This window comes from Chinchilla lanigera, unplaced genomic scaffold (assembly GCF_000276665.1).
Source record: "Chinchilla lanigera isolate Chin_1 unplaced genomic scaffold, ChiLan1.0 scaffold00019, whole genome shotgun sequence".
Taxonomy (NCBI): Eukaryota; Metazoa; Chordata; class Mammalia; order Rodentia; family Chinchillidae; genus Chinchilla; species Chinchilla lanigera.
In genome coordinates this window covers 22,071,575-22,088,449 of record NW_004955420.1, presented here as the reverse complement: position 1 = coordinate 22,088,449, position 16,875 = coordinate 22,071,575, and the positions used below count along the sequence as shown (strand labels likewise).

At 44.4% G+C, this 16,875-nt stretch overlaps 1 protein-coding gene across 3 annotated transcripts in view; it reads left to right on the top strand.

Moving 5' to 3' along the window:
* Map3k13 (mitogen-activated protein kinase kinase kinase 13) overlaps positions 1-16,875 on the top strand; it is a 126,279-nt gene that overhangs the window by 102,213 nt on the left and 7,191 nt on the right. For all 3 annotated transcript variants that reach the window (XM_005383296.2, XM_013513562.1, XM_005383297.2), the window contains exons 6-11: positions 601-759; positions 1,332-1,440; positions 6,996-7,105; positions 8,377-8,493; positions 9,144-9,281; positions 15,147-15,918. In XM_005383296.2, coding sequence (XP_005383353.1) covers positions 601-759; positions 1,332-1,440; positions 6,996-7,105; positions 8,377-8,493; positions 9,144-9,281; positions 15,147-15,918 — 1,405 coding nt within the window. The remainder of the gene's footprint in view (positions 1-600; positions 760-1,331; positions 1,441-6,995; positions 7,106-8,376; positions 8,494-9,143; positions 9,282-15,146; positions 15,919-16,875) is intronic.

The window sequence follows — 16,875 nt, the reverse complement described above, 5'->3', positions numbered from 1 at the left end:
TCCCAGGGTGCTGGGATTACAGGTGTGAGCCACTATGCCCAGCATCTTTTAGAATATGTGTATTTTTATTACCCACATTTAATTCTTTGATTATAATTTATCTTGATAGAGGGCAAGGGATAGATTTAATTTTTCCCTTGTTCTCCCAACACCGCTTATTAACTAGTCAATTTTTCCCACTGGTTTGTGATGTCACTTCCACTGTATGTTCAATTTCTGTTACATTTGGTCTATTTTTATCTAGTCCACTGGTCATGCTCTCTACACACATGCCAGAATTAATTATTGAGACTTCGTGTCTTAATACTGGTTACACATCATTGATTTTCTTTTTCAGAGATTTCCTACATATTCTGTTTTTCTTATAGTAGCAATTTCTCAGTCTATCAGTTTGATTAAAAAACAGCCAAGTGTGAAGCCTGGGGCAGGAGGATCATGATGTGTTCGAGGCCAGCCTGGGCTACCTCGTGAGTTCAAGGCCAGCCTGAACTACATTGCAAGATCCTGTCTCAAAAATTTTTTTAAAAGATTAATAAAGAACTGAAATGCAAATCCATCATTCTGAGATGTCTTTTGTGTATGTTCCTAATTCTACCCCAGGTCTTTTGGGGTGGTGCTGTGGGAGCTGCTGACGGGAGAGATCCCCTACAAAGATGTCGATTCTTCAGCCATTATATGGGGTGTTGGAAGCAACAGCCTGCACCTTCCAGTTCCTTCCACCTGCCCTGATGGATTCAAAATCCTTATGAAACAGACGTGGTAAGAGTATATTTCTTCCAATATCCTCTTGTACTTTCTTCCTCAAGTGCATATAGAAAGCTCTGACACACCAAGAGGTCCCTAACGTGTATTTGGAGTGAATCACCTGGTGGTGGAAGACTAGAAGCCATGGAATTGGAGAACCTTGGCTTCACATACTGGCTTTGCCTTTTTTAACCTGTGTACTTCAGGTCACATCATTCACGTATCAGTTTTCTCATCTGTAAAATAGAAATAGCACCTGCTCATAGAGTTGCTGTGTTGTGACTAAATAAAACTTGTAAGTGAAGAATTTGGTATTGTACCTTGAAGTAATGGGCCTTAGTAAGTGATACTATTATTACCTTAGCAGTCCTAGTGGGCTACTATATAGGTCAGTGACACTAGCTAGGCTTCCATTTCATCAATAGTGGGATCTCCTAATGACATTTCCCTTCTGCCCTTCCGAACATCAGAATTGTCTGCGATATAGCCATTTTGGAGTAAAACAAAAGTGCTTCATAAAGTAGAATAAAATCTTCATCCTCCAGAGCATGACTTCCAAGACGCATAGACTGTCTTTTTTATTCTAGGCAGAGTAAACCTCGCAACCGGCCTTCTTTTCGGCAGACTCTCATGCACTTGGACATCGCATCTGCAGATGTTCTGGCCACGCCACAGGAAACTTACTTCAAGTCCCAGGTAAACAGGGATTCTGCCCACCCTGGTGCTCCTGGGCAGATGGGCAGAGAGAAAGGCCCGCTCTCCGAAGGGGCTTCCTTAGCCTCAAACAATTCTATAGCTTTATTCTTTGTGAAATAATAATTATGACACTTTCATGCATATGACATATGGTAGTTTGTTAACTACCATATATTATCTCATTTGTAAAGAACACGTATGTTGGAATGTCACCCTTAGTGGGTTCTGGTGAAATTGTTGAAAAAAACAGGAAAAAAGGATGTGAAAACTAATGTACCTGCATTTGAATTAGAATTTTTGTTGACCTTCGTGAGAGTATTACTCTTCTGGATGCAGAAAAGCTGAAACACAGAAGAGGGAAGTTAAATATCAGAAAGAGTCCACAATAGAATTAAGCCCACAGAAAACTTTTTGCCTAACTTCAAGTGTGTTACCTAGCAGCTCCAAATAAAATATGAATGAATATATCTAACAGTCTTCACTGTACTAAAACTGTCCCAAGACTTACAGCTTAAAACAATAAACATTTATTTAGCTCACCGTTCTGTGGGTTGACAGTTTAAGCAGAGTAATTCTGCTAGCTCTGACGGGGCTCACTCACGCATATGCTGGGAGTTGGCAGGTCTCCTGGAAGGCTGGCTGCCCTAGGTAGTCTCATTTGCAAGTCTGCTGATAGTTTGGCATGAGCTGGAACACCTACATACTCGTCCGTGTGGCCGGTGACCCTTCAGCAGGCTGGCCTGGGCTTGATCACAGGGTGTTCTCAGGACGATGAAGACAGCAGGAAAACAAGTCCTGGTGCGCAAGCGATTTTCAAGCCTGCATTTGCACTGTGCCTGACCAGATCAGGTCACAGGCCTCCCAGATCTAGAGAGTGAGAACAGAAGTCATCTCTTGACGAGAGGACACAACAGCACCTTGTAAGGGCATAGATCCAGACAGAGGAAGAATTGTGGCTCTTTATAAAAATGCTGAGGGCCAGGGATATAGCTCAGTGGCACAAGTGCCTGCCTGGCAAGTGTAAGGTCCGAGTTTGATTCCCGACACCCACCCTCCAAATAAATAAATAAATAAATAAATTTTCTGAAGTGCCATAAATATTGGTGGTCTAGCCATGGCCATTATGGCGAGGGCATGTGGGAGATGAGTCCTTCCAATGTCCCTGCTAGACCCAGGCAGCACCAAAAAGCATAAAATTGTGGCTGTTGAATTAAATATGGGGATCCTAAATTATAGCATCACACTTACAGAACTTATAATGTTAATGAATTTCTTATTCCTCATGCAGCTTCGTTGTTGTGTTTCTAAAATAAATGTCTGTAGGGGCTGGGGATGTGGCTCAGTGGTAGAGCTCCTGCCTTGCATGCACAAGGCCCTGGGTTCAATCCCCAGCACCACATACATTAAAAAAAAAAAAAATCAATAATAATAATAATAAATAAATAAATTTTAAAAAATAATAATAAAATAAAATAAATGTCTGTAAAGTGAATTCCATCTCCCTGTTGACTTTCGGTATTATTTCAAAGACTTATTCTCAAAAAAGACATTTCAAAAAAATAGCCTAAAAATGCAAAGAAAGTTGTGTTAACCTGGGAAGAGAAAATAGACATCTACACATTTTAAAGATGAGAATAAGAAAAACATGTATTTCTTATATATTATAAGAGTAATATATTTTAGGTTCTCCAAGTATAAGTCAGCAGTTCTTAAAGTGTGATCTGCAGACTTCTAAGCATTCTGAAGACTCTTTCAAGGCATCCATGAGGTTTAAACTATTTTTGTAGTAAGATTAATTCATCATTTACCATTTTCATTCTCATTTTCTCAGGAATATAAGTGAAGTGTTCTAGAAGCCAAGTGTGGTAGCTCACACCTCTAATCCCAGCACATAGGAAGCTGAGGCAGGAGGATTGCCTGGAGTTTGAGGCCATCTTGGGCTACCTAATGAGTTCAAGACCAACCTGAGCTACATAGTGAGACATTGTCTCAAAAAAACAAACAAACAAAACAATAAAAAAGTGAAGTATTCTAGAAAAATTATATGGTGTGATGACGTAGCTCTGGTGGCTGATGGAATGTTCGCTCGTCTGCTCTTGTATGTAATTTCTCAGTTTTAATTTCTAGTCTGATAAATATCAATAGCTGTAGCTCAGATAAACAAATGAGCCCAGGCCAGCCTGCTGAAGGCTCAGTGGCCTTGTGGAAGAGTGTAAGAGAATCATGAGGTCCTGGACCTGGATTTTGAGAATCTCTGTTATAAAGCATTCACCCGACTGCATAGCCCCCATTCCAGTGGGTGATGGGTTTAATTCCAGGAAAGTACCTGTTGAACAAAGTACACCAGACTTGGGGAAGCAACAGGGATAGCTTTCGTGAAGCTCAGGCAGCCTCTTCCCTTACAAGGTTCTCTCTCTGTCCTCTGCTCCTCAGTCTCCGCACACTGGCTTCAGGCCTGCCCACTCTCCATGGCTTTGCATATGCCCATTATGCCTGAATTGCAGAGTACACTCAGACTGGAACTCCTACATAGATATTCTAAGTATAGCCGGTGAAATTCCAAATGAGCATCTACCAGAAGTATGGGACTTTTGAGGAAAACACATTATTAATGCTGGTGTTCTCCCATACATTCTGTTCCCTCTTCACAGGAGGGAGCTCCTCTTTTAAAATCTGCTTTCCTGTAGGGGTCAGAAGGCTCTCTTTGTTTCCCATAATGATAGGCTTGATTTCAGGAGGATTGTGTCCCGTAGAATTCTGTAAAAATCTGGTCTTTGGTATCTGATTCCTTACCACCAGAGGGAGATGTTCATTTTCTCGGTCCCTTTAAGTACTGTCTAGGAGTCTGGTGTGTTTTCGCACAAAAGAATGCTTTAAGGCCCAAACCTGACCCCGTCCCTCATCCTCCATTCTAACAGCACTGGCTTATCATTCTTCGGCTGCTAAAATTCAAATATTCTTTCTGCTCCATCGCTTTGATCTTATGATTGAGCGAACAGGATTACCTGGGGCTTGAACAGACCATCTGCTGCTTAGGTGCTGTCAGAGACTGACCCAAGTGTACTCTTGATCTTGGCTTTCCCATGATGTTGGGGAGGTTTAGTGCCTCAAAGTCAAACAACTGGCAGACACCTCGCTCTAACGATCAACATATATACGAACACCGAGGGTGTTATAAATAGATACGCAGAGCAATCATTTTCCAAAGAACTATAACTCCCCCTATAAATGTAGCTGAGGAACAAGGGTGGTGGCACACATCTGTAATCCCAGCATTCTGGGAGAGTGAGGTAGAGGGATTACAAGTTTGAGCCCAGCCTCGGCAACTTAGCAACTTAGTGAGACCCTGTATGAACACTTAAAAAATAAATTTAAAGGGCTTGGGATATAGCTTAGTGCGAAGGCCCTTGGGCAAATCCCCAATACTGCCACCACCAGAAAAAAAAAAGAAGGAAACCACTGATCTGGAGAAAACTTGCTATACATTTACAATTAGTTAAATATAACTTTTTCCATGATTCAAAGACTTATTTTTCTATATGGCAGGAACGCTTATTGTGAGATCTACCCTCTTATAGTTTGCAGGTGTACAATACAAGATCAGTAACTATAGGCCCAATGCTACTTAGCCTATCTCTAGACCTCATGCATCTTGGATAACTGAAATTCTGTATCCATTGAAGAGCAGTTCTCCATTCCCCCCCTCCCTCCAGGAACCGCCATTCAACTGTACTTTTAAGCGTTTGACTACTCTGGATACCTCATCCAAGTGAAACCATGCAACATTTTTCCTCCTATCACTGGCTTATTTCAGTTTGCATAAGGTCCACAAGGTTCATCCTCGACACACATTGCAGAATTTCCTTCTTTTCTCAGCTTGAACAATAATATGCCATCTTATGTATACACCTCATACTCTTCATCCATTCATGGCTAATCCAGTGATTTCCACATCTCAGCTATTATGAATAGTGCAATAACATAGGAGTACTAACATCTTTTCAAGATCTTGATTTCATGTGGTGGCGCACGGCTGTAATCCCAGCACTCGGAGGCTGAGGCAGGAGGATCACTGTGAGTTCGAGGCCTGCCGGGGCTACAAAATGAGCTTAAGGCCAGCCTGAATTGCATAGTGAAACCCTGTCTCAAAAAGGCAAAAAAAAATCCTGATTTCAATTTTTCTGGATAAATCCCAGAAGCAAAATTACCAAGAAACAATGCTATTATTAAGAAAACAAAAAACAATAAGTGTTAATGTGGTTATAGAGAGACAGGAGCCCTTGTACGCTGTTGGTGGGAACGCGGAATGGTACAGATGTGAAAAATACAATAAGAACTCAGCAAATTAAAAACAGAGCTATCTTGACATAGGTGAACTCTTCACATGAATCTGGAAGTACTGAAACAGTTCTCGGGGGGTATTAAATAATTCAAGACACTTGGTTACACATCTAGCCTTCCCTGGAAGTTATCTTACTAGCTACTTGAGATGGTAACCTGGATGTGGTACAAGTATTAGCTCTTTTCTAGAAACTCCCTCCCTATGCGCATTCCAGCAGAGGTCTTCTTGCCCTCTAAAATTTAAATTGAATTGGCTCAAAATTTCATGTTCTATAGAAAGTCCAATGTCTTATCTCACATTTCTGTGAATTCCTGACAAATTTATAATTTCACAGCCACACTGGCTCTGCCTTCCTGCAATTCTTGATCCCCACTTCTGCTCTCTTGTAGTTGTTCCTTTATCTTTGTCCTGTCATTGATCCAACTGTGAAATTCAGCGCCTTTCCTTGATTTAAAAAAAAACAACAAAACACTCAACCAAGGTGATTGCCAGAGACCTTACTGATGGCTTCGGAAATGGAAGTGGTTTAAATTCTGAACAAGTTGAATCACATATTGGATATTGGATATTGTCCTAACAGTTTTGTCAGACTGCTAAATTGTTGAGCTATATTCTCTGTTTTCTTCTCTCTTTTCTGTTCTTTCCCTCAACTCCAAATTTCTAAATAGTTTCCGATACGTTTATTCCCATCTCTTGCTATGCACGCCCCTAGGATCTTGTCCTCCAAATATTTTCTCAAAGTACAGTGGTACCCTTGGTTCATGAACTTAATTCTTTACACAAATCATACCACTGCATTTTCCTAAACAAAATCTAGAAAGAATTCTGGTGCCAAATGTGAGGAAGGTTATATTCTCACAGACTCATGTCACCATCTTAAATTGAGCTCTTTGTTCCACAACTGATGGCAAGTATGCAGGTGGGATGTTTCTGGTGACCAGTGATGGGAACCGGGAAAGAGACATCAAATATTGGAGTAGAAATACAGAATATGGGAGGGGTGTGCAGACACAGTAGCATAAGATTTTCTTGTCATCAACTGACTGATATTTCTTGAACACCTGTCCTGACTAAGGCTCCTGCAGGAAGCAGAGAAAGTATATACAAGTATACAGGAAAAAAAAAAAAAAAAAAAATCTTGTACGTGACCCTGTGGTAATACCAGCGATTAAAACACCTGGCATAGTAACGAAATCAGATTTCCCTTATCCAGGCTGAATGGAGAGAAGAAGTAAAGAAACATTTTGAGAAAATCAAAAGTGAAGGAACTTGCATACACCGATTAGATGAAGAACTGATTCGAAGGCGCAGAGAAGAGCTCAGGTCAGTGGATCTCCCCTTTATTTCTTCTCATCCCCGGGTCTCCAGATATTGGCAGGAATGCGCTTGGTGAATCAGCATCTTCACATCATGGAGTTACATGGCACTCCGTGCACGTGCACAATTTTTTGTATCAGTTACACTTTTTAAAGTTTAAACAAGCCGGGGGTGGTGGCGCACGCCTGTAATCCCAGCACTCGGGAGGCTGAGGCAAGAGGATCGTGGTGAGTTCGAGACCAACCTGGGCTACAAAGTGAGCTCATGGCCAGCCTGAAAAGCATAGTGAGACCCTGTCTCAAAAAGACTAAATAAATAAATAAATAAATAAAGTTTAAACAACAACAGAAAGTTAGCAATCCTTTTTATCTCTTCTATCCTCTCCTTCCAACTTTACTGTCCTCCCCTCCTGACTCTGCTATTCTCCTTTGTGATTTGCTGCAACAAAGGTCTATGGGGCAGAGCTGTTTGTTTATTCAGCCACTGGGCTGGTGCTGGGAAGGACCAGAAACGTGTAAGGTGTAGTCCTTGGCCTCAAAATCTTTTTAATCTATTAAGGGATACCAGACATATTCGTGGACAACCACTATGTTGGCTACTAAGACAAACTACCTGAGAGGTGATTTATAAACAAAAGGGATTTATTGCCCACAATTCCAGAGGCTGGGAAGTCTAGGCACCAGCAAATTCAGTGCCTGGTGAAGACTTGTTCCTCACAGATCACACCCTGTCCTCACCTAGCAGAAGGACAGAAGCACTTCCGCAAGCCCCATTTATCCTAATCTTTTTTACTTGGGCTCTGCCCTCATGACATTACACCTCCTAAAAGGCCCATCTCCTGGTACCACTTTGGGGGTTGATTTTAAGCACGGGGAGCCACAAACCTTGAGCGCACAGGATCTATGCTGGGAATAAGTACAAACAAATGATAATGGTGTCATATTCCCATGAACGTGTGTGTATAAGTATACTGCATTCTTATTAAAATAGTACCAACACCACACAAACGAAGGCTACAATTATGCTCCAATTTTATCCATGGCCCTCTTGGACCCTCCAGGTGGGTCTTTATGGGTAAACCAAGTGGAAAGTCTGCGTTTTCCCATCTCTCTCTTCTGGTCTGAGTCACTGTATCAGGCAAGGAAGCCTTAAAATAAAAACAGAGGGCCCCTGGGCAAATGCTTGTAAAGTAGGCCCTCTTGTTTCTCAGTTGGTGAGAGCCTGCCCGTGTTCCCCCAGGTTAGGAGACCCCGCTGATCCTGTGTTTTCATCCACAGGCATGCTTTGGACATCCGTGAACACTATGAGAGAAAGCTGGAGCGCGCTAATAACTTATACATGGAGCTGAGCGCCATCATGCTGCAGCTGGAAATGCGAGAGAAGGAGCTTATCAAGTACGTACCCGGACCAGCCAAGGTCCTTGTCGCTTTGCGCCTGTCGGTCGGCAGAAACGCACCCCTCTGCCACACTGCAGCTACTCAGAACTGGCAGATGTCTGAAGTCAGTCGCCCAGAATTCCCCAGAGGACGTGCTGTGCCCAAGGCCCTACCCCGGGGAGGCACACAGACGAGCGGAGCCGCTGCAGCTCCTGTGACAAGGGAGCACACGCTGCTCCGCGTTTACCCGCACCCTGCTGCGCGGTGCAGGGAAGGTCTTCCTTTCAGGAAGATCTTAGCGTGCATAAGCGGACGCTTATTACCCTGGGGGAGGTAAAGTGGCTGCTGAAAACGTTGAAGGTGGCAAGAATCCCTGGGGTCCTAAGAGAGCAGCAGCTGCTGAAAACAAGCAGGATTTCTGCCCTGTATTGTGCTGGGGAAGAGAAAGGAAGTGCCTGAACCGTGAGCTGCTGCTAGGAGGAAGTCGGGTTCATCTGAATTTAGTATCCTCTTTGTTTTTTTCACCTGAATAGCAGCAGCCTTGTTACTCAGAGAGCCAATATCGGTAGTGTGGCCAGAACCTATGGGTCCAGGTAGCCCGCAGCAGTGTTCTGCCCCTCTTTTCTAACAGCCGTGGCTGAGATGTGGCTTTTTCTTTCATCCCTCAGGCGAGAACAAGCAGTAGAAAAGAAGTATCCAGGGACCTGCAAGCGACACCCTGTCCGTCCAATAATCCACTCCAATGCCATGGAGAAACTCATGAAAAGGAAGGGTGTGCCTCACAAACCCGGGGTGCAGACCAAGCGGTGAGACACCTTCCCCACTGCTATGCAGATAAATGGCAAGATGGTCCTGAAAAATACTCTCTCAGAGGAGGGCGGATATGGCCACTTCCGGTGCGCATGGTTAGCACCCTGAGTTTATTGAAAACAGTAGGAATGTGAGAGATGCTGGGGCCTGGACACTATCCATCTAGTTTTTACTCTTGAGGCATAGGTATTTATCATCGACACCAAAGAGAGGACAGAAGGGATCCAGATAGACCGGGATTCAAAACCCAGTCCGCTTTGCAAGCTGTATTACATGGCCCATGGCACTCGCCCCCTTTCAACCCCAGGGTCCTCACGGATGAAAAGATATAAGAATAGAGTCACCAGATGAGATCTGAGGAGCTCCTCCTAAAGAGCAGACGAGGACCTCAACTCAGCCTGGGCAGATTCTCACCTTGACTGCAGAACGGTATTTCAGGACGCACCAGTGACAGGCATAGGCTGATTTATTAGACAGAGTTGGTAAGAAAACAGGAAGAGACTTCAGCTCAAGGAGCTGAGGGGGCACTTCTGATGGAGAGGATCGGACTGGCCCCTTAACAAAGGAACGAGACCAGCTTTTGGGGTCTTTGTTGGGGTGAGCAAGGGTCTTATCGATCATTATCTCAGTTCTGGTTTTGCAAAGTGGCTCCAGAGAAGCCCATATCGCTCTGACTCAATCTGGAGATGATCGTTTCTGCTTCTGTCAAAGTACAGAGGCTCTGCTGGAATCCAAGGTTCGAGGCAATGACCGGAAACTTCTAGGCGCTCCCTGGCAGCTGAATGAGACCGTAAATCTCTTATCTTGGTGTGCTCAGTCTGAAAGGGGTGAAGCACGTTATGCAAATTGAGGGCAAATCACCTCCTACTGCCAGTGTTTAGGGAGATATTCCTTAAATGATTAACATGGCTACATGCAGAGCCGAGCAGGAATCTGACCCAAAGTTTTAGAGTCATAAAGGAGACAGATACAAATGAAAGTCAAGCTTTGTTCTGCCTTTTTTTCTTTTTTTTGCCTTCTTTCTCCCTCCCCACAGGGTCTTTGCACTGAGTTATATCTCAGGCCTTTTTAAATTATTTTTTATCTTGAGACAAGTTCTCAAGTTGCCTAGTCTGGACTTGAACTTCCAGTCCTCCTGCCTCAGCCTTACAGAGTGCTGGGATTACAGTATGTGCCACCATGCACAACTCCTCTGCTTTTATTGGGCATCTGTGGGCCCAAGAGAACAGCCACAGGATTTTTTTTTTTTTTTTTTTTTTTTTTTTGGTCTTTTTGAGATAGAGTCTCGCTATGCAGTTCAGACTGGCCTTGAGCTCACTTTGTGGCCCAGGCTGGTCTCAAACTCGCAAGGATCCTCCTGACTCAGCCTCCCAAGTGCTGGGATTACAGGCATGTGCTACCACACCCAGCATTAGCCACAGGGTTTTTGTTAGTTTGTTTCAGCAAAAGCAGTTCTTCAAGTCCTTAACTTCAAGCCTCTGAAGAAAACACTGATCTGGCTTTTAATGAGTAACAGGCGAAGGGCCCAAGAGTTAGTTTGTCCTCTGTCCCTATGGTGGTCTTTCTTAATAACACATGAGATTTCTTTTTATTTTTATCACCCCCTAGAACACAGAATTGAATTCATCATAACTCTTGGTCCATGAATGGTGCCTTTTTATTTATACATTTCGTTACTACATTTTTTTCTGTTTGTTTGTTTTATGGTACCTGGGATTGAACCCAGGGAACACTGAGCTATATTCCCAGCCCTGTTTTGAGGCAGAGTCTCATTGAATTGCCCAGACTGGCCTCAGACTTGCATTCCTCCTTCAGCCTCCCAAGTCCCTGGGGTTACAGATGCGCATCTCCACACCTGTAATGCAGTGGCTCCCAGCTCTTTTTACTTTATTTTTTGAGACAAAGTCTTGGCTAAGATGCCCAGACTAGCTTTGAACTTGCAATTCTCCTGCTTAGTTCTTTTCAATAATGTAATAACACCAACAAAGACAAAAGCTGGGCCTTTGATAATTGCCTATGTCTAACTGTATGGTTCCTTTCATTCTCTCCCTGGATGGGTTTTTGTGAACTATTAAGTAGCATAAAATCATCTTTCTGATCACAGGTGTTCAAAAACTTGAGTTTTCGGGAGGCTGAGGCAGGAGGATCATTGCGAGTTGGAGACCAGCCGGGGCTACAAAGTGAGCTCAAGGCCAGCCTGAACTGCACAGTGAGACCCTGTCTCAAAAAGCAAAAAAAAAAAGCTTGAGTCTTAAGTAGTTAAAAACAAAAGGCCACTCTTTTTCCTTTTTTACATTTGCCTTATATTTAGTTTAATCTTTATTTTGGGGGCTAATGTTACCAGGTTTTAGGGTGCTGGAGTCTCCTTCTGGAGATGATTTCTAGGTTCTTTCTATACTGAGCAAAGAATTGGTCAAGACAAGCGCAGATGGTAGCAACATTTTATTAAAGGTAGGACAAGAAACAGGCTCTGCAGAGAGGGTTTGGGCCAGATAAAAGTAAGACAAGGAATGTACTCTACAGTGTGAGCGCGGCCCCTGTGCAAGAGAGAACACGGTGGCAGACAGGCCGTCCTATCGCAAACCTGCTCGAGTTCTCGCAAGAATCCTCCGGCAGGGCTTTGGGGACTGTTCTGAGCATGCGTCCCAGACATGGCTCCTTCCCCAGTCAGTTTTACCCACACTGTACCTTCCTAGTGATGGAGCTAGCTCAGTGACAGAGCACATGCCTAACATACACGAAGCCCTGGGTTCAATTTCCAGCACCAAAACAAACTTAATAAAAGCTTAGTACACCTTTAGACTTGATTTCATTATCTTCGTTTCATTTTTTTTAGGGAGCCATATAATTCCCAAATAACAGTGAATTGACTCTGTCCTAGATAAGTGTAAGAAAATAAATTTCCCTCAACTATGGGTATAGACTCAGAAGTGAGACTTGAATTAAACAGAGTAAGAATAAATGTAATGAGAAAGCCCAAACCAAGAACATATTTTAAGGGTATCAGAATGGTGGCTGTTTTACCGTCGTATGACTGATGCTGACCTAAAATACTAAATGCTAAAATAATGAGAGTTTAGCTTTTACTTACTGCCTCTGACTGTCTCCTGGTCAAATTCTGAGAAACTGTTTTCAGATGGTCCCTGGCATGACCCTTGGGGAAATCCCAAGCTCTTGTTTTCTTTTGTTGTACTAATTAGGGACAAAGTCCACCGCTGACCCTCCCTACTTTCTGCCTACAGTTTTAAAGCCAGGGACACAGAGGGAGAAAATCATAGGACAGGATGGTTAACTTTTTAACATAGGAGCTCATGTTTGCTTTTATGTTGGCTATAAGAAATGCCTGAGAGTTTGACACCACCGGAAGCTGTTTAGTCAATAAATGAGCTGGACACGAGGGAGGCACGTGCTGGGCAGTACGCTGTTGTCCCTCGAAGGATTTAAGTTCCAGATTATGTGGACAATCCAGCGACTGCAGAGCCGGAGATTCAAAGACCTCCAAGGAAATCAGAGAACAGAAACCACTCAGCACCCTTAAATACAGATTTCTGTCTGTGTCTGATTGGAGACTAGAAAAAACAGAATTGAGTTCAATTTTAGATCTTCCAAGCTGGTCACAAGCGAGTATACCCCAGGAAGATGGTGCGTATATATCCTAGTAAGGGGAAACCTGAAATGGGGAAGGCTCTGTGCTCTGGAATGAAAAGACTGTGTTTCAAGTTATCAGTTCTGCTTTACAATGAGTACAAGCCAGCTAACCTCTGACCCCTTATCTAGAAATGGGTGGTGTAATGATAGGAACCAAGTGCTTTGCAAACTGCGAAGTTGCAGAGCAAGTTTATTCTGTGATTTTCGCACTGTCAGCTTCCCCGAGAGAAACCTTTCCCAGACTTAGGACACGTTTACTTCAGCTCTCGTTTAGATATCACCATAGCCAGTTCCCTATAAGCAGATGCCTATAAGGGGCCGTGCAGGGCTCTCCTATCTCAGTAGAAGACCCAGAACCTCTTCAGTTCAGAAACTTTTGCAGCACAAATTGACTGTAGACTTCAAGGAAGCTTTTGCTGGAGCACAGAGCCCTGCCCACCTTATAAACCAGTAATAGCTGGAATGTCTATTAAGCAAGGCTTTGAGCTTACTTTTCCTGGAAAAGAAAAGAAGCTCATCTCTGACCCCCAGTGCATACTAATATCCTGTGAGGGGCCCAGCTTAGCAGCCTCTGAGAGCCTGTTAGAATTACAGGCTTGGAGACCCTGCCCCAGATCTACTGAATCAAAATCTTCATTTTAACAAGCTCCTCGTGTGATTCACCCCTACTTCAGGCTTATATTCTGACTCTCCAGTAAGCCAGGCTGGAAGCTGGGACCGACTACTGCCTGGATTCCAGCGAGAGCCTGAGCCGCTTCAGATGGTCTTTGGTTTCCTCCTGACATGGAGGAACGACTGTATCTGTGGAGTCCATTCAATGTCTAGGACACCCAAGGCTGCACTGCGGTGTCCCAGAGGACACTGAACGGGTAGAAAAGACAGAGGGGGACCCCTGCAGGGGGGTTTTCTGCCCCCCCCCCCAGTTACATCCACTATCCTGAATTTTTCATAATAATGCAGTTGAGAGAAAGATTCTGTTGTTTAAGAAAGAAGGACATTTGGACCTTCCAATTCTAAAATCTGCTAATTTGTATCTGTCTGGTCAAAAAGGGTGTGGCTACGCCTGAGTAGGAAGGAAGAGGCAGTACTTCCGGGTCAGTCACCCTGGCCTCCACCCTGAATCAGTTCTTCGGTTCAGGAATTATTTTTGTTTATCTATGGACCTTGGAATCCTTGTGAGCAAGGTTTACCTTCAGCCCTCTGACTTCCTGCTGCACATGAGCATCACGGCCTGCTGGGCCCTGGGAACAGGGCCAGGAGAGGACCTCCTCCCACTAGGGTCACAGCAGAATGCCTGTGTCACTTCTTACCAGCCCTGTCCTGGTCACCTCTGCTAACTTTCTGAGCTCTCTAATACTTTCTTCTTCTCTGACCTCTCTCTTCCCTGCCTTCCTCTAAGATTTATTGAACACTTACTTGTTAGGGTCCTTCACATGCAAAAATGGATAGGATTGGGGCTGGGGATTTCGCTCAGCAGCACAGTGCCTGCCTGGCAAGTGCAAGGTCATGAGTTCGATTTCCCGTACTGGAAAAAAAAAACAAAAAACAAAACAAAAAAAAAAATGGATAGGACTTAGCCTCTGCCCTCCAGGAACCATGTCTTAGCCAAACTCCTCAAACTGATAAGCCTCCTGCTTATCAACCCAGGTTTTCTTCCCGGTACCAGGCCTTGTTGCTTTGTGATCTCCTTTGTGATCCGTCACCAGACAGTTTCTGATGGTGAACAAATCCCCACGTCCACACCTGGAATATTAGCACCACGCTGAGAGGATAATGAAGAAGAATCAAAAACCCTGTAGAGTAGAACTACAATTTAAAGAGGATTGAGAACCTAGGCTAATGAGACACAGAATAAAATCCAGAGGAATAAAGCAAATACTCTGTAAATGAACAGTTGGGGTGTTTCCAAGTTTGTGCTGTTTTAAACAGTACTGTAATATTATAGTCTGAGACACACATCTGCATGCACATCTGTTCTCACCGCTGACTAAATCCCCGTATGTGTGGTTGCTGACTGCAGGGATGAGTAGGGCTGGGGATGTAGCTCAGCAGCAGAGGGCTTGCCTAGTGCGTGCAAGCCCCTAGATTTGATCTCCAGCACTGCAAAAAAATAAAAAAACAAAGAGTGCGTATGTTTTAAGACTTAGGATGTATTGCCCTGAACTTTAACATGTCTGCATGTGTTTAAAACTAAGCCTGCTCTTTTCTCCTAGGCCGGATCTGTTGAGGTCTGAAGGTATCCCTAGCGCAGAGGTGGCTCCCACCGCGTCCCCCTTGTCTGGAAGTCCCAAAATGTCCACCTCAAGTAGCAAGAGCAGATACCGCAGCAAACCGCGCCACCGCCGGGGGAACAGTCGAGGCAGCCATAGTGACTTTGCAGCCATACTGAAAAACCAGCCAGCCCAAGAAAACCCACCCCAGCCCTCTTACCTGCATCAAGCTCCACCCCCGTATCATAATCCTCTGCAGCAGCCATACCAGCAACCCGCTCCGGCTACGGCTCAGAATCACCACCCCAGACTCAGTATGCACGGGCAGGACATTGCAACCTGTGCCAACAACCTGAGGTATTTCGGCCCCGCGGCGGCCCTGCGGAGCCCGCTCAGCAACCACGCCCAGAGACACGTGCCTGGCTCCAGCCCTGACCTCATCTCCACAGCCATGGCCGCAGATTGCTGGAGAAGTTCTGAGTCTGACCAGGGCCAGGCTGGCCCCTGGGGCTGTTGTCAGGCTGACCCTTATGACCCTTGCCTCCAGTGCAGGCCAGAACAGCGTGGGTCCTTAGACAACCCCTCTGCTGAGCCAGTGGGGAGGAGCCGGGACCCTTCCGAGTCACCAGCACACAATCCTCTCTCAGAAAGCACCCGAGCTTCTGAGAAAACGGAAGAAGATGCATTCAACGGCTGTCGGCCCAACTCGTCCCTTGGCAACCCGCATCACATCGCCCCCCCACTGCTACCTCGAAAGCCAAGGCCCCTTCAGAAGGTAGGTGTGACAGCAAGAGGGGTCTGCATCCCTGCCTTTGAAGAACATCAGAGCCCAGCACGTTGTGCATGCTATAAACATGCTTTAAAAGTCTACATTTTAGAGAAAGATGAGATGACAAAAGCACAAATCGAGGTTTCTTTCGCTTCACTTTCCACACCATTTCAGTGAGGGACTGGGGAGTAGAGTTTGGGAACCACTGAAGTAGGGCTGATTCAAATGTAGATAATCCGTGGATAAACACCTACTAGGCATGTGTAAGCAGAATAGCTTGGAAACCACTACCTAGAACTCTAGTCTTGAGGGATGTTTCAGGAAGATAGCATCTCATTATATAATAGTTTGAGAAGCAGCTTTCTGTCTCCTCTTAGAGAGTCCTAGTGCACGTTGACATAAATCTTAGACTCTTTCGTTTTGTTTTTTAAGACAAGGTCTTGCTATATTGTTCAGGCTGGCCTTAAACTCACTGTGTAGCTCACACTGGCCTTGAACTCACAGCAATCCTCCTGCCTCTGCCTCCTGAGTGCTGAGGGATTACAGGTGTGCGTCACTATGCCTGGCTTTGGGAAACCTTGCGGTAAATTCATGCAGTCTAGTGCTTCCCCCACCTGTTTGACCTTTTAAGGTAGCATCTATTAATCCCTGGTGGAACTAGCTTTCTTCACAATATACTTTATGAAACATTGCCTTAAGTAATAACCACATCAAACTGCCTAGTTCTTAGTCTCTGAAACCTGTTTCCCTTCTCATTCACTGGCTGCCTGGAGTTTACCAGCCAGGCAGCATCTACTGTAGTGGCTCAAATCTTAATTCAAAGCCAGGTTCTTTCACTCAGTACCTCTGTGAAGCTCAGTTTTCTTGTTTAAGAATTTCCACTATAATGGACTCTGCCTCATTGGTTGATGTGAGGATTAATACATAGGCATTTATATATATATATATATATATATATATATA